Source organism: Podarcis filfolensis (genome assembly GCF_964270895.1).
Source record: "Podarcis filfolensis genome assembly, chromosome: 9".
NCBI lineage: Eukaryota > Metazoa > Chordata > Lepidosauria > Squamata > Lacertidae > Podarcis > Podarcis filfolensis.
Window position 1 is genome coordinate 32,030,485 of NC_139610.1, and position 24,808 is coordinate 32,055,292.

The following is a 24,808-nucleotide window of genomic DNA, read 5'->3' on the forward strand; positions in this document are numbered from 1 at the left end:
ACAGCACCTAATAAGGATACTAAGCAATTTCTAACACAATCAAGGTATAATGGCAGACCACAGGTTTCGTTTAAACAATCCAATTAGCAGCCACCCTACATTTTGCTGAAAGAACTGAGTATATAAGTACAAGACACAGAAGAGCAAAAGGAGTTAGTAAGGCTATGTTAGAAGAGCTTGACCACAGATTAGTGAAAAGAACAATGTATCTCCACAGAGCATCGGCTTTTGTTAGCTTTGTTTTAAAGGTCTGGAGAGTTCATGCAAATATTTAATAGTTCAGTACATCCTTAGGAAAAGGAGAAACGTGTAAGTGGTTTAGTGATTACCGATACGGCTCAGTTTTTGTCTTTCTCATTTCCTTCTCACGTTTGGTCAAGGGCACCCTCTTCCAGAGCATACTCCAATCCCATGCTCCTCTAGCAAACCCATCTTCGTCACCACCCCCTTGGGGTACAATGTTATAAGTGTTGCCATCTATGACATCTATAAGCGGCACAGTGCATGTGGTTCTGCAGGATTATGGATGGTGGCGGTGAGGATGAAAGCAGGTACATGGCACATTTAAACGAATCACATGGTTCATGGAAAAGAAAGGGGAAAAATGAAAGGATTTAGATAAGCATGAGTTATAAAGATCAATAGAATGAAACAGCATTCTTTACCGATATGGCTCAGTTTTATATTTTCTTTTTGCCTTTTCCTTGTGGCTTAATGGAATACGCTTCCATAGCAAGCTCCAGTCCCAGGCCCCTCTGGCAAAGCCATCTTCATCCCCACCTTGCTGTGGTTCAATGGAATAGTCATTCCCATCTATGTAATCTATTAGAGGCACAGTGCATGTAGTTCTGAAACATTTATGGAAGGGGAAGAGAGAAGATTAAGCTGTCTAATCTAATAAGTCATCTGCTATCTCTTACACTTTATTCCAATATAACTTCAATAAATATAGCATATACATACAGTGCTTTCTTACAGAAGGAAAGCAGGGGAGTGGGGATTATGAATGAGCAGGATGAGGTCAAATTTATTTAAGAATACATTAATGCTGAAAGCAGAAACATCAACGCACCAATCTACTTCTTCCTTCACAGAATTCTCATAACAAAATATCAAGGTGAATGATGGAAGCTATGTGTTTCACTTTTTGCAAATATGAATATATTTGTCTCTCTTAAGCTTTGAGAGTAAGGAGGATTGTTGTCTTGTTTACAGAAGGCTTGTTTTAAACCAGTGATGGCCAAACTTGGCCCTCCAGCTGTTTTGGGACCACAATTCTCATCATCCCTGACCACTGGTCCTCTTATAGCTATGGATGTTGGGACTTATAGTCCCAAAACAGCTGGAGGGCCAAGTTTGGCCATCACTGGTTTAAACCCACGGGAAAGAGTTTTTGAAAGGTCAGGTATGATTTAAAACCAGGCAATAAACCATTTGAATTTTGCATGTGTTTCAACATTTCACAAATGAAGATGTCTGCTTTTCTTGCTTGCAAGGTGGCAAAGCCAGAATCAGCTCTCCTACTGTAGGACCCGAATTACAGTTCTCTATTATTTAAAAAGGGGAAGGGGGGGGGGGAATAGAACCAAGAGTATGTTAGAACATCATATGCTAGAATTTACTTTTTAAATACTGTTCTGGTTTGTACTTTTGAGAGGAAATCCTCATATGCAGACATTTATCATAACAGACATTTATTATTTTATACTTTGTTTTAAGTATCTTTGATTTGCTTATATGGTCACATTAACAATCCACAACACCTTAAAGCCATAAGGGAGGGGGGAACCCCAAAGTATACTGTTCCAGACTTTGTTCCTTTTCAATTTACCAAGTTGACCAAATCCCCTAAAACTTTTCTGATTAAAAACTTTGCATAGTAAGTGTAATCTGCTGTGCACTTAGTGTTTTCAAACCTTGGCAGATGTTTACACTGGTTTTACTGCTTAAAAAACAAATCAAGTTTCTTAATGCAGTTCTTTTTCTCACTACAACAGCACTGCAGGCAAGTTTTTATCATGCCTATTCAGGCAGCCTGGAGAATGAGCTAGAACAATGCGGCCCAACTTTTCATACCAAGTGGGCCACAAGAGTACTTTGACATGGAACCTGTAGGCTGCAATCGACTTGTTGTGGAAGAGGGGGGAGAGCAATGCCAAAATTTGACCCCTCTAGCCCTTGCACTGCCTGTCCAAAGCCAGGTAAGCAAAGCTTTGGGAAAGAAGCGCAAAGCTCTGGCAGGATCCTAGAGCTCTCCCACCTCCTTCCCAAAGCTGAGAAAGTACTAACTAGGCTAACTAGCGTCTCACTTACCCGGCTTTGGGAAGGCAGCATGTGGGCTGGGGGTCACCAAAAAAGACCTCAAAGGCCATGTGTGACCCCCAGACTGAATGTTGGACCACCCTGAGCTAAAAAGTTACTCACCCAGAAAGAGCTGCTACTTGCACTGGGTGAATTACTAACTGTTAAGGCTACTGTTAAAGGCTTTCTGAGGTATAAAAATAAGCAGATTATTATTACCTGTCTTTAGCTATAGGAGCAATTAGTGCTGCATACCAGTTTACTGCCACCTCACAGTGGGCATCAAGGTAAATTAAAACCTTTAAAACAAAGAGGAAAGGAGATTTCAACTCATTTTGAGATTTCCTTACACAAAACACACATTGATTTAATTGAGCTTTTTGCATTGTACGTTGACATCAGTTTATAGCTATCTTTTAAAAGACTACATATGCCATTTTGCAATTAAGAACTATACTTGAAATAATCAAGTGGTTTAAGATCTGTTAAAAGCAAAATTCAGACTGTAGGGAAAGAAGGGTTTTATTTAGCAAATGGTTTTCTACCTGTCCAAGTTTAGCCTTCTGGGCTCCAATGCTTCTAGCTTGAATTAAACCTTCTCTCCTTTCATTTCGAAAAATCTTTACAAGGCCATTCCACTGCTTAATATAATCCTCTAGTCTTTCTTTTAAGTGTGCTATCAAATAATAAAAAAGAAGTTTCCATATTTGTTATAAAATATTTAGCTTAGAGCTTACAACACAAACTAAATCTATATTAAAAACAAACTAAATATAATTGACTTAATATCTAAATACTCAGAAGTTAAGGCTATTACATAAATCACTGCCTGGCATATTTGTTGATAACAACTGTAACCTCACTTAAAAGCTACTACCAACAATACTTGGATTTTTAAAATACATGTAGGGAAGTAGAAAACATGTGTGCCCTTCTAATGTTGGAAAGGTCAGACCTAAGAAAGTGATGTCTGAACTTTGGAAAAGTTCAGAACTCATACTATAGACTCTTTTGACAACAGAAAGGCACAAACCTCCAGTAATTTTTGCACTCACTTCCCCCCATAGTTTTATAACATGAGTAAGGCAATGTAACAATGGAAGCTGTCCTGGTGTCGTAAGTGTTCCATTTTTTCCCTGTGTATTCCTTATTGCTTTACACTAGGTCTTTACTAACTATGGGAGAGTGACACATTCACAGCTCTTCTCTGACATGCCAAAAATGAATATAATCAAGTCTTTAAACTCACATAATAAAATGTCAACATTTATAGGCAACAAAATCCAGGAGGTGGTGCAGGAGATGTAGCATTCACTCTCCACAATAAATATTAGTAATGTCTAAATTTGAAGACAGATGTGGATGCAAAAAAAGATTATGAAATACCTTCAATAAAACACTCATGACTTTTATTAACATTTAAGGCTACCACAGTCAAACGTGGCAGGAAAACACTGCTGTGGATTATAGCATTTTCTCAGCATTTTCTCTTATGCTATTTTAGGACTATGCAACACACACACACACACACACACACACACACACACACACACACGTTTAAGATGATCATCTGCAACTCTATTACATTCTGCCATAGGTGCTGTAAAGGAAAATAAGGGACAGTAGCATTCTCTCTCTATACATCAGAAATAAAGGGGAAGATAGCACAGAATAGAAGGAATATTGGTTCATTTGCATTACATATTACCCTGATTATTTGCTCCTTCATTTGTATCTACATTAACTTTATCTGTTAGGAATACAACCCCCTACCCATATTTCAGCTTAAGCACTTCATCGTCTCAAACTTTCCGTAAGTGTGTGGAACAATTTGCGTGTGCAGGGGGACAGATTTCACACTATATCTAAAAGTCTCTGCTACTGTAATAAGCATTTAATGCAATGAAAATCCAAGGCTGACAGTTGAAGTACCTACAGAGGCAAAGGTGAAGCTTCCTACACTATCCATTTTGACAAACCCTTCAGTCAAAAAAATCCATATGCTGGAAAGGAGAGTGTTGATTCCTGTTCAAGGGAACCCTTGCATTATCTCTGAACAGACGTAGCCTTGAATGAAGATTTGAGTCATGATTACTCTTTGAGAAGGACTGAATTTTTCTGCAAAGTCTCCATTCAAAGAAACAGAAAGACAGATATTTGCTGAATGTGATAGCACTTACGCTTCTTCATTCAATAGGCTAGAACAAACTACATTAATTCACAAGTGTTGTTTTTTTAAAAAACTGATCTATAATGAAAACCATGCTACCGACTCTATCCACAGATCAATATTCTTAAATCTGCAGGTTGGTTTCTTATTAAGAACAGAAACCACTGCATTATCAGCACAGTATTTCTTTATGTTGGCTCAACTTCACTGTAGAATGACAGATTCAGCTCTTACTGGGTTTAATATTGATATTAAATGCATTTACCTTTATTACTAAAGTCATCAATTAATACAATTTCAGCCAGGTATTTCCTTGGAGTTCTTTTAATTACACTGTGAACTGTCCTCATGAGTGTGGACCACCCCTCATTATGGAAGACAATGATAACGCTGGAGGTGAGCAGGTTTTCATCATAATGCCAGTACTTGCACCTGCAACAGATATGTGTGTTATATTTTAACATTTTTGAAATATTTACAATCAGAACATGGTTGTTATCAGAACCACTATCAGTGAAAAAACAGAATTAACTAGAGCACTAGTTATGGCTCCAATAAATAAGACCATTTGGAGAAAATTCTCTTACAATACCCCTTTCGTACCACCTAGTTAATTAAAGTGCCCCCCATCCCAAAAGAGGACTTAGAATATACACAGTACTCTGGATAGGGCATGATTATGAAGCTAGTTTAGAAGCTAAGCTTACAGTAATGATTGCTGCTTCTTACTTTTTGAAGGATCTTGAAGCAGTTTTCAAAATGAAAATCATGTTTAAGACATTCTTTTGTTACATGAAAAAACAAAACCCAAGTCCACAAGGACAAACATGAAAGTTGTATGTAATTTAAACATTTTGATGTTACATTGTACCTTCTAGGGGGAAAAACCAATCCCAATGTTTTCACATAATATAGCCAGCAATCTCTGCAGCCTTCTCTTTCATGTAGTTTTTCAAAAGGAAAACTTATCACGTGGTTGTTATAATCACAACAGAGAAAACTATAATTTGTCAGAATGTTCACTCTTCTGAATTGTCATAAGCCTCCCCTCTGTTGAAACACCATCTCAATAATCTGCAATCACATTATGATACCCATTTTGCTCCTAACTGCTTTCTGAGATTGCCTGTAGAATTGGGGCCAATTTGCATGACTCTTTCAGCCCATGGCCAATATGATTTTCTGCCAACCTGCAGTACCAGGTGTTTCTGTCACATCAACTAGTCTTAGCTTTCTGTACACCACCCACTAAGAAAAGTTTTGGTGGCATTTCCTGTTTTATTGCTTTTCAGTACATTATCATTCAGTACACTTGCCCTAAGAGACAGCTCAGTAGTTGGAGCATGAGACTCTTAACCTCAGGGTTATGGGTTTGAGCCCCACATTATTGGGTGAAAGTAGATGATCCTTGTGGTCCCTTCTAACTCGATGCTTCAAGCTTCAAGATCCCATCACTTACAAGCTGTGCACACACACATACATTACAGGAGAAACCATGTGTGGTTAGTTTGTGTGTATAGGTGTGGTACACACACTTACACTTAAAATACAAACAAGGTTGTTGTAAACCCTCAGGGATGCTAAAGATATAAACGTGGCTTTCTCCCCTGAGGTACCTGCAATAAAAGTACTACCCAAAAAGGAGTCTGAATCTCATGCAATAAATTAGTAACAACTGTGCATTTATCTGATGAATCTCCATAAATCTAATGCATCTCTTTTGGGGCAAGGATAAATAATGAAGAGAAGTATATTAGGGAATACGCAAGTGTTCCATTAGCAAAGAAAAATTCAGCTGAAACACAGTTACACCAGCCCTTTTTCTTTTTGGGGAAGAAAGGTTGAATTCCCTTTGCCTACACATAATGAGTGTCCTCTAGATATTTTGCACTACAACTCCCTTTAATCCTAATCAGCAGACTCAAGATTCAATTTGAACTGTTATTGGCTAATAACTACCAATGTCTGTTAATTTAGCCTCTGAGCCAGCATATTTTACCCGTATCTTCCAAGCTAGAAATCACCATGAACAAGCAAACCCACTAACTTCCTAAATAGGAAATCATTCCACTGAACAAATTTTAAAACTTTTATATCCTCTATGAAAGCCACTGAGTTAGTAAAAAGTAGCACTGAATTTTGGTGCAATAAGACAGAACAAACCTTCAGGTCCTAGGCTCTTAGTCTTAACAAGGGACTTGCAGTTGTAATACCAACATGCCTAAATTCAGTGTGCATTTTTTTTATCACCACCACAACCCACTTTTATCAAGAGTGCCATCTATTATCAGTTTTAACAAAGCTCAACAACCTTTTGTTCACCCCCTTAAGAGCTTGCACTTTAAACTCAAAATCAAAGTTCAAGCTTTTCAGAATTTTCAGAAAATCCCTAATTTCAATGCTCTATTTGTTCATCTTAAAAAATAATAATACAAGTCTTCTACGAGACATGTTGTTCAAGTTTGATTCTCCTTCAATAAGGAGTATAAATATACCTTTAACAGCAGTTAGCCAACAGTACAGTGGTACCTCGGGTTACATACGCTTCAGGTTACATACTCTGCTAACCCAGAAATAGTACCTCAGGTTAAGAACTCTGCTTCAGGATGAGAACAGAAATCATGCTCCAGCAGCAGCAGGAGGCCCCATTAGCTAAAGTGGTGCTTCAGGTTAAGAACAGTTTCAGGTTAAGAACGGACCTCTGGAACGAATTAAGTACGTAACCAGAGGTACCACTGTAATTGCTATGACCTACTGTTGTTGCAAAATACCGTAGGTTCCCAAGCAGATAGAGAACTACCAGATAAAACACCAAGTGCTATTGCAAAGAACAATAGTGACATCCAGTGGTTCACTAACTAACACCAGGAAGCAAATATAAAACATCAACTAAGCACTGTACTATAAAGTTAATCAGCAACTTGTCCACTAAAGATATAGAAATAAGATAATTGTTGGCCATCATTTAATATACCTTATTCTAAATAAGGTAGTTTAAGACTGCAAAATAAGATGCTGGAAGCTCAATTATGTTTCAGACTGAACAATCTCAGTATTAAAAATGATGATAAATTATGTTTTCCAGGGCTGCCACTCTCGCTCTTGCTTTTAAAAAATTCCACACTGGGCAGTGGGAACAAGGGTAGTGAACTTTATAGAGCACGTTGTCTGATATTGGGAACAATACTGAGCTACCAAATGCAGACAATCTCTGCCCTTGTGAGCAGTGTTATAGAAGAATTTTAAGATGCTGATGCTATTCACTATTATTTACTGCCAGGTACTAAAGGACTCAGAAAAGCTTTTCTGAAGATAGACCCCATTTTGTGTTTTGGATTGGGTTCAAGCTTCAGAAAAGATATTAAACGTTATTGGTCAGTAGAGAAAATTCTCAAAGCACTTCCACTATATCTTGTACAGTATTACTAATTATTTAAGTTGTATGAAGAGGAAGGACAGTGATTCTAATTGCAAACAAAGAAGCCTTCATATATATAAGATACATTTTAAAACTGTGTTTTGCTTTAAAGCTAAATGCATCCTGCCACCTAGTGCTTCTGCTTGATTTTTTTTGTACTTCTACTTGATATCGCAAAGCTGCCGATTTAGCAGCACTTTAGCTCTTATCTTTATAGCTGCCAGAGCAAAGACATTATCAGATATTCCTGTCTCCATACAGCATCTGTGTTGTAGTTGTTGTTGCTGTTTTGCAACTCTGAGAAGATGAGAACATCTGCACACCAGATACCTCTTTCATTTTGTTATATAGGTCACGTTAAGATACCATAAGAAAGCTTCAATCAGTCTCTCACCACACATATAATGGTACGAATCATAGCTGATCCTAGCCTAGCAAGCCTCTAAAACTACAGCTAGCATTGGATGGTATTCAACCAGTTTTACTCAGAGTAGGTAAAGGGACCCCTGACCATTAGGTCCAGTCGTGACCGACTCTGGAGTTGCGGCGCTCATCTCGCTTTATTGGCCAAGGGAGCCGGCGTACAACTTCCGGGTCATGTGGCCAGTATGACTAAGCCACTTCTGGCGAACCAGAGCAGTGCACGGAAACGCTGTTTATCTTCCCGCCAGAGCGGTACCTATTTATCTACTTGCACTTTGATGTTGTTTCGAACTGCTAGGTTGGCAGGAGCAGGGACCAAGCAACGGGAGCTCACCTCGTGGCGGGGATTTGAACCGCCGACCTTCTGATCAGCAAGTCCTAGGCTCTGTGGTTTAACCCACAGCGCCACCCGCGTCCCTACTCGGAGGAGAGCTATTGAAATTAACTTAATCATGATTTAAATAGTCCTAAAGCTTAGTTGAATAAGACCTGTAGCCTGGAACCCTTCGCTGCCCCACCAATACAAAATAGTGCACCCAACAAAACATTTTTGATATGTCAAAATTAAGTTTGTAAGTATAGGAAGCTGTCTTGTGCGGATTTAGACAATTAGGCTACCTAGCATTAGAAATGGGAAACGTTTTTCAGCCTGACAACCGCTTTCCCTCATAAGCAACTACTGGGGACCATATGATGGGGGCAGGGGGGGCATGGTCAGAGGCAAAAGTGGGACAATGGATGTGACTATTTCTGCAGGCAGTATCCAGCCACACAAAATTCAGAGGTTTCTACGTACTCATGTGCAAAGCAGACATCTCTTCATCTTCCCTAAAGGCAACCAAGAGACATCACAGTACAAGGACACATTCCTATAATGTAAGAGTACTTAAGAAGGGTGTAGATTAGGACTGAAGAGGGGGCATGTGGCCTGGGAAGAGTCCCGAGGGCGAGAAAGAAAGTTCTGGTTGCATTTGATGCTTGAGCCTGAGATTCCCCCACATCTGGTCTATACACTTGACAATGACTGTCCAGGGTTTCAGCCTTAGCTAGAGTGAGTCTTTTCCAGTCCTAGACAGAGATAACTGGGATCGAAACAGGAACTTCATTTGCAAAGTATGTACTTTATCACTGAGCTATAGCATTACCCCGAATTAACCAGTTTAACCTGCCCCCAAAAGTGAGAGGACACCACGTTTGCACATAATCCTGAAGTAGATCAAGTCACACATATCTGAGCATGCTCCTCTATACAGCGTTTACTATTATTTCAATGGGGAAGTGTCAATGCTATGTTTCAGAACACATGAAGTGTGTGTATATGAGGTGTCAGCTTCAATCCCGTCATCTCAAGTTTATTAGTACCTTAGGTAGCAGAGCTACAATACGTCTCTCTCTACCTGAGAGCTGCTCCTAATTATAGAAAGCTACACTAGGGCTAGGGTGACGCAGGTGGCGTTGTGGTCTAAACCACAGAGCCTAGGGCTTGCTGATTAGAAGGTCGGCGGTTCAAATCCCTGTAACAGGATGAGCTCCCGTTGTTTGGCCCCAGCTCCTGCCCACCTAGCAGTTCGAAAGCATGTCAAGTGCAAGTAGATAAATAGGTACCGCTCCAGCGGGAAGGTAAACGGCGTTTCCGTGCGCTGCTCTGGTTTGCCAGAAGTAGCTTAGTCATGCTGGCCACATGACCTGGAAGCTGTCTGCAGACAAATGCCGGCTCCCTCGGCCTATAGAGCAAGATGAGCGCTGCAACTCCAGAGTCATCCATGACTGGACCTAATGGTCAGGGGTACCTTTCCCTTTCCCTTTTACACTAGGCTAGTTGGAACCATGGGCTGACTGGATCAAGTCGGCTGCTTCTAACAGGTTTCTCAAAATGGACTTTGCAAGAAATGAAAGGGTTCTCAACTTCTTCTCGCATTAGAGGACTGTTTTCCTCAGCAAATCATGTTTCTCATGTTACCTGAGCTCCATAAAATGTTTGCCATGTTATTTCAAAGGGGGGAAAGCCCATATGCTTGGGAAATCAGCCAAATATTTCAGGAACAGCTGCCATGGTCTTGCTTGCTTATTTAATCATCAAATGTGCTTCAGGGTCTGCAGCATTGTTAGAATTAGAAGCAGTGGGACAGTTCTGATATGGAATAAATAATATTCACCACCTGTGCTTCATAGATATACAAAACACACTGCTGAAAAGGATTGTACCTGCAAAGAAAATTGACTGAGAATAGAGTACAAAGGTATTGTAAGATATTTCGGCAGAGGCAACAAAGGTTGCTTTAATCAACCCATCTAGATGTAAAGCCAAGATCATGCTATCTACAGGGGAAAAAACACCTTATTGATACCACAATCAAATCACATTAATGCCAACATCATAAGCACCTTTTATGTAGTCAAAGAAACTGATCATGAAAATGTACTGATCCTTCGATCTTATTACTTCCAAAAAGTTCTAAAGTAATGACAGAAATAAGATATAGAGGGCACAGAATTCTCACAGACAATTATGCACAGTAAAAGTGATATGGAAATCACATCTTCTGAGGATAGGGTTTTCTCTCCTTTCTCCCCTTGTCAACAAACCCCTGTCTCTCTTAGGTTTTATGCATTTTAAGGGTAGAGAAGCAAAGAACTCCAATTCTAAGGCTCTTAAGTTACTGATGGTAAGAGAAAGTGGGGGAAACCTGATGGTTTACATCAAACACTCGCACACAGAGAACACAAAATGAGAACTCTGTACAAAATCTTTGCACAACACAATTACATTTTAGTAGTTACCACAGAAACATGGAGGGAAGAATGTTTTTCATAACTGTTAAAAGGAGCCATTGTACTGTTCTCCCCTGAATTCACTCAGAAAGAACACATTCTGTAACAGACAGTAAATGCAAAGAACAAAAACAAGCAGAAGTACAAGCTGGTGAGTTCTGTTCACAGATCACATAGTGGAAAGCCTGCCTCAGACAAACAGCTGAGTTGCAACAGCTAACACATTGGTTCAGATGAAGGCAATACGGTCATCTGAAAATGGCATCATGCCTTATTGGAGAGTTAAGGGTCATATATCAAAGACCCAGCAGATCAAAGGGGGTAGGAAAATTGCACAAGACTTTTGAATATCAGGCTAAATCCTATCTACCCACCACAGAAAAATTATTTCTTATCAAATGTGATCAAGGTTTAAGCAACTGTAATTTATTACTCATTATCTGAATGCCTGCTAGAATACTTCTGGGAACTAACCAAGCTATAGTTATGCATTTTTAAAGTTCCGCTAATTTCAGTAGGAGTGTTATGCACATGATTACATCTCTGCTAAAAAGAAAAAGGAAAGCTCATTTTAAAAAGAAGTGCTGAATTGTTTTCCTTTACTATTGCTAATATATATTCATATAAGATGATTGTCATAGCGTACAGATCACATAACAAAAACACAATTAAAAGAGGGGGAAAGAAGAGGCAGATCAGGTACTTACTCTTCTTGACGCAAGTCATTAATGCTTCGATCTAGTGAGATCATATCACTTGCTACCATGTTAAACCCAAACTCCTTAATGCTGCTTTGAACAGATTCTTTATACTCTGGTCCTAAAACATATGGCTTGGCTTCCTCACCAGGACCACCGACAACTCCATGAGGCTCAGGTTCTTTGGGTTCAAAATTACCAAGAATTCCAGGTCGTAATACGGGATCACGGTAGATCAGTGTCTGTGGCTTAAATGTGAGATACTGTCGCTGCATGATGTTCTGCTGATCATTATTGCCACCAAGAGGATTCCCTTCATTTTTGGCCTTATTCCTCCGCCGAATTGATTCCAAGTCTACTTCCACACCTTCGACGTGAGGCCAGGGTAACACAGGCTTGAATTTGTCATTTCCAGGAACCAGGACATGGTCTCCATTGTTTGGCAAAAGATTGCTGTTTTCCTTGTTATCCTACATAAGAGGGAGAGAAAAAATTATAAAACAAAGAAACTGGAAGAGCTGCTAGCCCAACTTCAGCTTTCCATGCCCCTTTCACTAACAATTCTGTAACTCTAATCTCTGTGGAATTTGTTCAAATCAACATATTCTTCAGGCAACTCGATACGTTTAATAAATTTACAGTGGTACCTCGGGTTAAGTACTTAATTCGTTCCGGAGGTCCGTTTTTAACCTGAAACTGTTCTTAACCTGAAGCACCACTTTAGCTCATGGGGCCTCCTGCTGCGCCGTGCTGCCAGAGCACGATTTCTGTTCTTAAGTTCTTAACCCGAGGTACTAATTCTTGGTTAGCGGAGTCTGTAACCTGAAGCGTATGTAGAAGAAGAAGAAGAAGAGTTTGGATTTGATATCCCGCCTTTCACTCCCTTTAAGGAGTCTCAAAGCGGCTAACCTTCTCCTTTTCCTTCCTCCCCCACAACAAACACTCTGTGAGGTGAGTGGGGCTGAGAGACTTCAGACAAGTGTGACTAGCCCAAGGTCACCCAGCAGCTGCATGTGGAGGAGCGGAGCCGCGAACCCGGTTCCCCAGATTACGAGACTACCACTCTTAACCACTACACCACACATGTAACCCGAGGTACCACTGTATCTGTAAATGTAAGGTTAAAAACAAATGTCAATATATGAAACCCACCTGTGCAGCTGCTAATACTGTTACATTTGAGTCTTGCTGGCTAGTACTTACATATAAAAAGGTTGAATTTCTGATTTATATGTGGACATTTGACAGTATTGACAGAGTTGTATCCCCCTTTAGAGACAGTAACAATTTATTCTAAATCTATGAGACTTTTCCCACTGTTAAGGTATGGAACTGATCCTCCTCCTCACTCTTTGCTCACCATGTGGCCTTCCATCTAACCCTACCTTTGTCCATTATAAAATATGAAAGCACTGTACTAAAAATACGTTAAAAACAACATAATTAAATATTACACATAAAAAAGGGCACACTACAAAAGGTGGGTACCAAATTCCATAAATTAACTGTGTGAAGATTATGATTTGCAACTTTTGTGATAAGCAAAGTCCACACACATCATCAACACACACAAATTTTACAACATGTCTGTGAACAAGAGAGGCATCAGGAGGACATCATATAGCACGAGCAGTAGATGGAAAATTTAAGACTTATGAAGCCAAATATGATCTGGAGCCCTGAAAAGCTCTATTTCCTTAAAAGAAAAAAAATACATAAATAAAAAGATGCCTTTAAAAAGATTTTTGGTTCTGAATCAAAGACAAAAATTCTTAAACTGGAAGTTATGAAAACTTGAATATCTCGCTAATGATTTTGAACATTGGGGGGCAGCAACATATGATGCTGAGTTATCACACTTTCCCACAAGCCAGAACTACTACTGAAAATGAAAAATAACACGCAAGGCAGTGTCTGATGAACAGCTGAGAAGGAGAAACTACAGTTGGTTTTCAAGGGAGGTTAACACATTACTAAGAATGAAGATGTCACTACTGTTTACTAATCATTTCGGCCATGTCACTTGAAAATAGAAAACTGCAGTTGGTGAAGTGTTTCTCACACACCTGATTAAAATGATCTACACTGCCAATGCAATCTCTGCAACTAAAATTCAAACAGTCAAGGGGGTGGCTACATCACCGAGGCAATATTGTGTTTCCATCTGCTGCTCCTTCCTTCCCAAAATCAAAAATAGCTAAGCTTGCTCCAAAATGAAGTCTTGTTCACACTTTTAACAGTTCCAAGTGGGCTATGAGCTGCAGAATCAGAGAATCACAAACCAGCACTCTGGATGACTGATTTTCACTTCTGGCTCAGATCATCAGGGAATCCCAAGCAGGCCAGAGCCATTTCCAAAATGGCTGCCAGGGCTCAATGCAGTAAAAAACAACAGGGAGGCCACAAACTTCATTTGACACAGCAGCTTTAGTTGCTCTAATCAAAAAAGAACTGTCTGAGGACAGAGGTAAAGCACTGAAACCATTGAGAGAAGGTATTTTAAAACTCACTCAGTATGAGACATTTCCACAACACAATGGAAGTGAGCATGAAGAACAGAACTAAGATTAACAGAATCTGCACCTTTGAGTGGCTTCGGAGAGACCAGCCTACATGAGGCTATTGTGTACTAGATAAAGAAGAAGAGTTTAGATTTGATATCCCGCTTTATCACTACCTGAAGGAGTCTCAAAGCGGCTAACAATCTCCTTTCCCTTCCTCCCCCACAACAAACACTCTGTGAGGTGAGTGGGGCTGAGAGACTTCAAAGAAGTGTGACTAGCCCAAGGCCACCCAGCAGCTGCATGTGGAGGAGCGGAGACGTGAACCCGGAGCAGAACGTCTACTGCTCTTAACCACTACACCACACTGGCTCTCAGTATTATTTCCTGAATAAAGGAAATAAAGCATGCCATATTGAGAGGATTCGCGGCGCACTCTGTCCAAAACCCCAAAATGGTGAGTCCCCAAGAGTCATTATTGTTTGCTCCAGCACCTTCATAATTAAAAATGACTTTTTTCAAAAGTTCAGAACACAGTAAAAAAACTTAACAGAAAACTCCACCATCCTTCCCTTTCCCCTCCATCTCGCTGTTCTTAGCCATATCCCTTCAATCACAGAATAAATGTCACATCCAATCTTTTGATGCCCTTTGACACTTGTTTAGCTGGGCAACCTCTATGGTAGGAATTGTGAGGATCAATGTGTAAGATACTTTAGATTAAAAGAACTGAATAAAGCTTTGCTCGATCAGACAAAGGGCCAGTCTAATCTAGTATCTTGTTTTCATTGTGGTCAACCATATATGCCTATGGCAAGCCTGCAAGCAACACCTGATAGCAATAGCACTCTCCCTACTTGTGATTCTCAGAAACTGGTGTTCAGAGGTATATTGCCTTGGATACAAGAGACTGAACACAGCCTATCATTCATGAAAATGCAAGAAAGATGCCATATTCTAACATGCTATGTTATGCAAGCTAATATACAACTGAATACTGATCAAGTTACTTCTTCCTAAACCAAACCTTTCAAACCGCAGTAAAATAAGGACTAGAATGTTGGCCCATGTACATTCTTGATTTTTTTACCACCCCAAACTGAAAAGATAGCAGTTGTCTTTTTTTCATTCACACAGCATATTACAATCTGCATTTCAATCAGTGATGGATAATAAAGATACCGATACTATGTGGGCCAGTTTGTACTTTCAGATTTCATTAACTGCAGCACAAACAGTGTGGTAACATAAACAAAGGTATCTAGATTGTATCTGGGAATGTTTATCTATTCAACAAAAGGAATTTGGAGGGGGTTATTGGTTTGTTTTTATTGTGTATTTTGTGCTTTTTGATCTTGTATTTTTATGTTGTGAATTGCCCTGAGATCTACAGATGGAAGCCAGTATACCAGGCATAGGCAAACTCGGCCCTCCAGAAGTTTTGGGACTACAACTCCTATCATCCCTAACTAACAGGACCAGTGGTCAGGGATGATGGAAGTTGTAGTCCCAAAACATCTGGAGGGCCGAGTTTGTCTATGCCTGCAGTATACTAACTAATCAATCAATCAATCAATAACAATAATTTTCACTAGTTGTCTTAAAGCTAAGAACATAATGTTACTGCTCCTTACATAGTTAGCTGCTGAATTTCATGACAACTCCAGAGGTTATGATATAGCTCTCAACTCATCAAAAATATAAAAATAAGAGACAACCAAGGTATGGCAAGAATGCGGAACAATATGACCAGAATCAACAGATATATAAGAAAATCTACTCAGCACACACAACTGCAATAGTGGGAATTTCACTTATAGCATAAAACTTTCATAGCATTTAATGTACAGAGCAATCCTATCATGTCAAGAGAGGCCACTTCAGATGAATTGTCAATCTGGGGGAAGGGGGACTGCATTTCCTTTTCTTAAAATATTAATGATAATAATAATTCCCCCGTTCCAATGGGAAGAAGGAAAATCCTTCAACGCTGGAGGCATGCCAAAAGAACAGGAGGGCTTGGGATCCAGCAGATCCAAAGCATTCCCCGATCTGCCCCAACATTTTACCTCCTTGCTGGGGAGAATGAGTTCTGCATAATCCATATTCCTTGGGGCACCCTGCTATTTTATGCATTTCACAGTTTTTTCTGAAGCTGTTTTGGAGTTAATTTTTTTAAAAGCAGGGCGTAAATTTTTAAATAAAGGAATGACCAAGTTGAATTATCACAGACTTAAAATATGAATGGTAAAACATTCCCAAAGACAATGCCTGGATAAAATATGAATGCAAAACGACAAAATTAAAATTGGTGCAGGCAGCAATGTAGACAAGCCAGTATATTTTGCCATCCTCCACACAGGCCAGCCAAATCTCCCAGTAAAGACTTGTGTTGAAATCATAGGCACAGCTGCCTGGATCCTATGAATTAGAAATACAAAAACCATCTATACATTCCCTTGTGATCACAGGAAAAGCTTTTATACCTTTGATGTTCTTGTTAAGATTTTTAATTTATAAGAGTACAATTTCACTTTTGCTTGATATGATACTGAGCTACAGTATTTAATAACTTGGGCTGGAATAATTTTACATTAACATTAGCACACTCATCAGGAAGAACAATGAATCATAAATCACTTGTTTGTTTGACTGGTTTGATTCCCAGGCTTATGATGATTCCCAAGACTGTCCAAGTGAGAACTGAGTTCTTACAAATTTGTAAAAGAAAATAACTTCATGTAATGTATTTCATTCTTATCTCAGCTGAGGGAAGTGCTTCACAGAAGCCTCTCTGTTACACTTCTGAAGTAGCAATACAGGAAAAAAATAGAATCATCATAAATCTTAATGGATGAGTATTAGTTTCTTCACAAGAGCTGTTGCTGTTTGATATACAGACAGCAACATGGTAGAGCATACAGTAAGTAATTAAAATACGCAGAGCCATTTTGAATAATCTAACACGTAAAGATGTAAAGGAAACATCTTTAGACATGCACATCAAAGCATTCGTTCTGAAATAAAGGCTCTGAATATGGGAGGCACTGGCCAGCAAGCTATTTTACTGGGCAGAAGTAACTACCATGCGAGATTAGGAAAACAGATTTTAACCAAGTTGATTGTAATATCTGCATTGCCAGCAATTAAATGGGTAGAAAGATCATTGTGCCAGTGTAGATATATTACCAGTTATACTGGGTCACTCACATAAGTCAAGGAGGTTGTCACTGGAGGCTCAGTAGCTAGAAGTGCCTTTTACCAACTGCAACTGGTGGACAGATACAGTCATTCTTTAACCGGGAAAGCCTTGCCACAGTAGTTCATGTGTTGGTTACTTCAAGATTGGATTGCTGCAATGTGCTCTATGTGGGGCTTCCCCTGTGCTTGATTTGGAAGCATGACTGCTGACAGGAGTAAGGCCTTGTCAGAATACAACAGCATATAAGAACAGAACAGCGCCTACACTTTGGAACTCCCTGACTGTTGAGATCTAGCAGGCGCCTTCACTGTACTCTTTTCAGTGCTAAAAACATTCTTGCTTAGACAAGCCTACCCAGATGCTTAGAAAGTTGAGGCAATTTTAATCTGTTTTAGAGTTATAACTTTTGCATGTTGCATAGTATAGTTGTGGGTTTTTCTTGGTTTTATGGTTTTCTTAAATAATCAAGTGGTGTAAAAATTTTATGAAATAAATTTTATGAAATTTAATATTTTGTTGGAAGCCATCCAAAGTGGCTGAGGAGACCCAGCCAGATGGGCGGGGTTTAACTAAATAAATAATAATAATATTTTTTTTTTTTATAATATATTTATTAAAGTTTTCAAATAAAGCATATATTAGATAAGCACTTATCATTGTCCATTTAACATCTCTCAATTGTTACATGGGACTCCCCCACACCTCCCGCATACACTTACATCATTATTAAATTAATTTCAAACAAATTATCATTTAACTCATCTTAATTAATAATCTTAATTTGGTTTGACATATAATTCAGCCTTAAATCTAATTTAATGGTAGACAATTGTCTGCACTGGCATCCGATTCAGCACTCAGCCAAGTTACAATATTTTTGTAAATAAATCTTAAATTTCCTCCAGTCTTCTTCCATCCTTTCTTCTCCCTGGTCTCGAATTCTGCCGGTCATCTCGGCTAATTGCATATAGTCCATCAGTTGCATCTGCCATTCTTCCACAGTGGGTAGCTCCTGAGTTTTCCAATTCTTGGCAATTAATATTCTTGCTGCTGTTGTTGCGTACAAAAAGAATGTTCTGTCCTCTTTTAACACACTCTGGCCGACAATACCCAGGAGAAAGGCCTCTGATTTCTTAGTAAAGGTGTATTTAAACACCTTTTTTAATTCATTATATATCTTCTCCCAAAAGGCCTTCACTCTAGGGCAGGTCCACCAGAGGTGAAAAAATGTTCCTTCATTTTCCTTACATTTCCAACATTTGCTATCAGACGAATGGTATATTTTAGCCAGTTTAACAGGGGTCATGTACCATCTATACATCATTTTCATCACATTTTCCTTCAACGCATTACATGCAGTGAAGTTCAGCCCAGAGGTCCACAACCTTTCCCAATCTTCAAACATAATATTATACCCAATATCCTGCGCCCATTTTATCATTGTTGATTTTACCATTTCGTCATGTGTGTTCCATTTCAGCAGCAAGTTATACATTCTTGAAAGTACCTTAGTCTTAGGTTCTAACAGTTCAGTTTCTAACTTTGACTTTTCCACTTGGAATCCTAACTTTTTGTCATTTTTAAACACTTCTTTAATCTGAGCATAGTGTAACCAGTCTCGCACTTTGTCTCTCATCTTTTCTAAACTCTGCAATTTCCAGTTGTCACCATCCTTTTCTATTATCTCCCAATATTTTGGCCAGTTGGCCTCCATATTGGCTCTTTTCCGAGCCTTAGCCTCCAGGGGCGACAGCCACCTCGGAGTTTTATTCTCCAGTAAGTCTTTATATTTTGTCCAGACATTAAAAACTGATTTTCTGACAATATGGTTCTTGAAGGCCTTATTTATCTTAGCTTTATCATACCATAAATATGCATGCCATCCAAACGCATTATTAAAACCTTCCAAATCCAAGACATCCGTATCTTCAAGAAGTAACCAATCTTTTAACCAGCAGAAAGCTGCAGCTTCATAATACAACTTTAAATCTGGCAGGGCAAAGCCCCCTCTTTCTTTCGCATCTGTTAATATTTTAAATTTGATTCTGGGCTTTTTGCCCTGCCAGACAAATTTAGAAATATCTTTCTGCCACTTCCGGAAGCACTCTGTCTTGTCTACAATCTGCAGTGTCTGAAACAAAAATAACATTTTTGGCAATACATTCATCTTGATGGCAGCTATTCGGCCTAACAAAGAAAGTTTTAGTCTTGACCAACTATCCAAGTCTCTCTTAATCTCTGACCAACATTTTTCATAATTATCTTTAAATAAACTCAGATTTTTTGCTGTTATGTTTACCCCTAGGTATTTAACTTTTTTAACCACATTTAGTTCTGTCTCTTTCTGAAGCTGTTCCAACTCAATATCTGTCATGTTTTTCCCCAAAACTTTAGTTTTTTGCTTATTTAACTTAAATCCTGCCACTCGACCAAAGTTTTGAATCAGTTGTAGTACTCTTTTCAAACTAGACTCCGGCTCCTGTAATGTCAGAACTAGGTCATCTGCAAAAGCTTTAAGTTTATATTGTTTCGCTCCGACCTGAATCCCTTCCACCAACCGGTCCCCCCTAATCATATTCAGGAGCACTTCCAGAACCGAAATAAACAGTAATGGGGAAATCGGGCAGCCTTGTCGTGTACCTTTTTCAATTTTAAACTCTTCTGTAACCACATTGTTAACTATCAGTTTAGCCTTTTGTTCTGAATATATTGCCTCAATCCCGTTCTCAAACCCCCGTCCCACTCCCATTTCTTTTAAATTCCCCTTCATAAATTTCCAAGAAATGTTGTCAAAGGCTTTCTCCGCGTCTATAAAAATTAAAACTGCTTTAGTGTTTATGTTTGTTTGTAAAAGTTCCAATATGTCTATGATGTTCCTTGTGTTAGTAAACATATGTCTGCCCGGGAGAAAGCCTGCCTGGTCTTTATGGATTATCTCACTTAAAACTTTCTTAAATCTTCGTGCCAAAACATCTGCAAATATTTTGTAATCCACATTTAAAAGGGAGATGGGACGGTAATTCTTGAGTTGTGTCTTTTCAGTTTCTGACTTTGGAATCAATGTGATAAATGCTTCTTTCCACGATTCAGGCGCCTTCTTCCCCTCCATTATTTCATTACTGACCTCCAACAAAGGTTGTATCAAATAATCCTTCAATGTCTTATAGTAGTTAGAGGTCAGTCCATCTGGCCCTGGTGATTTGCCCTGTTTCAGACTCAGGATGGCCTGTTCAATCTCTTGTCGTGTTATTTTGCCATTTAAAATTGTTCTATTTTCTTCTGACAGCTTTGCTAATCCATTTCTCTCCAAAAATTGTGTAATCTCTATTTCATCTTGTGGCCCTTGAGTATATAACTTTTTAAAATACCTCTGGAAGCACTTTCTAATCTCTCCCGGGTTCTGAATGTTCCTTCCTTCAACCTCTAAGTTTGTTACTGTATTTAATCTTTGTCTCCTTTTCAACTGCCAAGCTAGCAGTTTCCCACATTTATTTGCCGATTCAAAAGTTTTTTGTTTCATTGTTTTAATCTTCCATTCTATTTCCTGATTTATCAGCTTGGAATATTGCGCCTGATAAAGTTTGATTTCTCTCAGAATCGGTTGGGACTTCGGGTTAGATCTTAACTTCTTCTCCAACTCTTTGATACTTTCCAGAATTTTATCTTTCTTTTCATTTTGCAGTCTTTTCTTTAAGGAATTCTGTTGAATCAAGAACCCTCTCATCACAGCTTTACTTGCATCCCAGATAGTTCTTTTTTCCACCGTAGTGTTCAAATTAATCTCAAAATAGTCCTTTAAGGTTTTTTGGGCCTTCTTTACAATTCTTTGATCTCTAAACAGGCCATCATTCATCTTCCATCTAAAGGAGCCGATTGGGATCAATGTCATATCCATTCTCAGGGCGTTATGGTCGGAGCATGTTTTGGGGCAGATTTCCACCTTCCTCACCTTAGGTGCCAGACTTCTAGTTATCCATATTTGGTCGATTCGTGTCCAAGTCAGTTGAGCTTCAGAAAAGAATGTTCCTTCTCTTCCCAGGGGGTTTCTAACTCTCCAGATGTCAACCCAGTCCATATTGTCAGTCATTTCAAAAAAGGTCTTAGGTAGTCTTCCCTCTTTAGTAATGTTCTGGTTCTGTGACTTATCCATATTTGTTGATACGACCCCGTTCATGTCCCCCATCATGATGACGTTGTTGTAATCCAGATAATCCAGCATGATCTCGTGCAACTTCTTATAAAAATCCGATTTTCCTTCATTTGGAGCATAAATTCCTAATATCAAAATTTTTTCTCCTTGATACTGTACTTCTATTGCGAGGATTCTTCCACTTTCATCTTTAAAGAGAAATTTTGGTGAAAGGCTCTCTTTTGCATAGATCACTACACCTCTCTTTTTAACTGTATCCGATGATATAAATTCTTGACCAAGCCTTTTATTTATTAACACCTTTCTATGGAGCCTAATCACATGTGTTTCTTGTAAGCATATAATGTCCAATTGTTCCTTTTTTAAAATATGAAAAATTTTAGACCTTTTTTCGGGACTGTTACAGCCATTTATGTTCCAACTCAAAAGCTGCAGAGACATCCTGGATAGGTCTGGTTATTCTTTCTGGGGTGGTACCTTGTTCTCCGGTCCTTGAGGATCCGAGGGGGCGGGCTCCCCTGGAAGTTCTGGCGCTGGCAATCCAAGTCCTTTGTGGAGGTCTTCTCCGTGTGCTCCCAAAAACTTGTCTCTATCTTCCACTGTTTTGATTTTGATCTTTCTCCCTCTGTAGGTAAAGGATAATCCTTGTGGAAACTCCCACCTGAAGATAATTGCGTTGCTTCTCAACAGTCTTGCCAATTCCGTGTAGTTAGATCTAAGGTCCAGCAACTGCTTAGGAATGTCCTTGTAGATTTCAATTCTCTTGCCCAAAATGTCTAGTGACTTTTCGTAGTGCAGGCCCAAAATCTTGTCCCTTTCCTCCTTTGATCTCAGTGTTATCAAACAATCTCTGGGCTTCTCTGTCCTTCTGACTCTGCCAAGCCTGAAAGCAGATACAATTTTAAAGTCTTTTTCCTCTAACTTCCAAAACTTGGCAAATTCCTTAGTTAGAAATTCAATAAAATTATCTTCTTCCACCTCTGGTATTGACCGTATCCTCAAGTTGGTCTCCCTGTTTCGCAGTTCTGTCATCAAAAAGTAAATCTGATGTTCTCCAACTTGTTTGCTGAGTGGTCTTACTTCTTTCTCAAGTTCTTCCAATCTTTGACTAGTATCTTCAGCCAGTTTACGATTTTCACCTACAGCCTCCTTTAATTCTCCAATAGACTGGGCATTCTGTGCAACTTGTCCAGTCAGCTTATTCAAGCTTTCTGTGTTCTGTTCAATTTTAGCTGTATGCAAATCAGCCTTCTTGTCCAGAGCCTCCAGTTTCTCCAAAATTTTCTCCAAGACAGAGCTACTTGTCCCTGAAGCCATATCTCCCAGGTGCAGCTCCTCTGTCTCACCCTCCCCTGCCTGTATTAGGGAGGCCGCCTCTATGTCTGGAGGCAAAGTGGAAGGCAAGGCCGGCACAGAAGATCTACGCTGTGAGGCTGCAGATAAAGTTAGAGTTGTTTGTTTAGTCCTTCCTCTTCTCCTTGCGCCACTCATTCCAAAGTTATCTGTAATCCAAGGTCAATCCAAGTTGTTCCCATGAGAAAGCAGAGTCCCAGATGCAATAGTCAAACAAAGGCCGGGAAAGGGAAAGTAAAACAAAGTCACTGCTGTAAGTCCAAAATCCTCTAGAGGGAGCTTAATACGTCTTCAGGGAAAAGATCAAATCCAAGTTAAACTTATAAATTTAAATCCATGTCTATCGCCTCCACAATGTATTATTTTTAGCAGAGTAAAACTTAAAGCAAAACAGTGTTTCTTACAGTGCCTTGACTGCAACAGTTTCAAAGTATCCAGTTCCAACTCAGAATGTTTCAAAACCTGAATTCAATGTATCCAAAGTTGCAAACTGGTGCTCATCCAGGCAGCTCCAGCACCAGAGATTCTTATTTATTTTATAATCCACTGGTGCCACAGAAGAGGGATATCAGTGCACCCCGAATATGACCAGCAAAAGTCAATAGCTCAAAGTCTTTCACTCAGAAAACTGCTTTAACAGGGTGCCAGCATTTAGTTAACGCATAACTTTTTGTCTCCACTCCTCCTGCTCTTTGCTTAAAGTTCAGTATAGCGGGAGATGGGCTTCCTGCTTATCCTCACTCCGTTTTCAGCCAGATTTCAACTTTTTTAAAAAAGTTTTAAAAGTTTCATAAAGTTCTCAAAAAGTTTCAGAAAGTTGACAAAAGTTTCAGAAAGTTTTCAATGTCCAAATTTACTCACGGGTTGTAGTTTCCAAAGTTCAGAAAAGTTGCAGGAAGAAAGGACAGCGCTGACCGGCAACAGCAATGCGGCTTCACTTCGCTGTTTGCGCAACGACCCACAGCGCCGCTACCCCCTCCGCGATCCGGAGCCCCTTACGGGGTCCCTTCAACGTTTTGGGGGCTGCTTCTGGCGCCCGCCGGGTCCCGAGACCACAGGCTTCTGCCACCTGTGGTTTTCCTGAATGGGTCTCCGCTTCGCCGTAGCGGACGACCCGTTTACAGCGGAGCTCCCTTCTCCTTACTCGGAGAAGGCAGCCATTACCGGTCGCGCCGCCTCCGGAAGTCTAAATAAATAATAATAATAATAATAATAATAACAACCACCACCACCACCACCTGGAACCGACTATTTGGTGCATTTCACGGCTTTAGCTGTTTTTAAGATCTTTCTCTGCTTCAAAATGGCTTATACTGCATGGTGGGAAGAGACTTCTTTACTGTGTTAGACGTATTATTGCAGAACTGAAGGCAGGAATCAGAAAATCCCAGTTCTTCCACAAATAAGCCACTTTCATCATGCCGAGTTGGCAAAACTAGCATTAACAAAATATAAACACTCATTCATACTCAGGCTTTCCTTTGCATCATGCTCTCCCTCCCCAATCAAATTGCTGTTCCTTTTTACATACGCCTCAGAAATATATTTGCAGGTATTTTATTTAAATGTTGAGGCTTGTCTGTTCCCTGTTGTTTGCAGGCTATATATTTTTTCAAGCTGAAGCTTGGGAAACATATTTGCTGGAAAGCAAACTAGGAACCCTCTGCACAACACTTTAACAAGTAATCCAACAGAACATGCAAATTAATTTGTAGAGGAGATTAAAAAAACCCCCTCAAACAGTGCAGTTTACTCAATATAAGTTCCTCTGTGCTTGCTCCCTTGTAAGTGTATTCAGGACTGCAGCCTTAAGCTTTGTT

The 24,808-nt window shown here is 39.5% G+C and overlaps 1 protein-coding gene across 6 annotated transcripts in view; it reads right to left on the reverse strand.

Annotated features, from left to right (window-relative positions):
* GALNT7 (polypeptide N-acetylgalactosaminyltransferase 7) overlaps positions 1-24,808 on the reverse strand; it is a 50,344-nt gene that overhangs the window by 11,375 nt on the left and 14,161 nt on the right. For 3 of the 6 annotated variants that reach the window (XR_014552149.1, XR_014552150.1, XM_083631188.1), the window contains exons 2-6: positions 11,792-12,252; positions 4,737-4,903; positions 2,847-2,977; positions 2,521-2,600; positions 666-848 (exon numbers count right to left, since the gene is read on the reverse strand). Coding sequence is in view for 3 of the 6 variants with exons in the window: in XM_083631188.1 (XP_083487314.1) it covers positions 666-848; positions 2,521-2,600; positions 2,847-2,977; positions 4,737-4,903; positions 11,792-12,252 (1,022 nt within the window). In the remaining 3 variants the exon portion in view is untranslated. Of the gene's footprint in view, positions 1-329; positions 513-665; positions 849-2,520; positions 2,601-2,846; positions 2,978-4,736; positions 4,904-11,791; positions 12,253-14,365; positions 14,520-24,808 lie in introns of those variants that run through there. The other 3 variants (XR_014552148.1, XM_083631187.1, XM_083631189.1) reach the window with 2 other exon arrangements.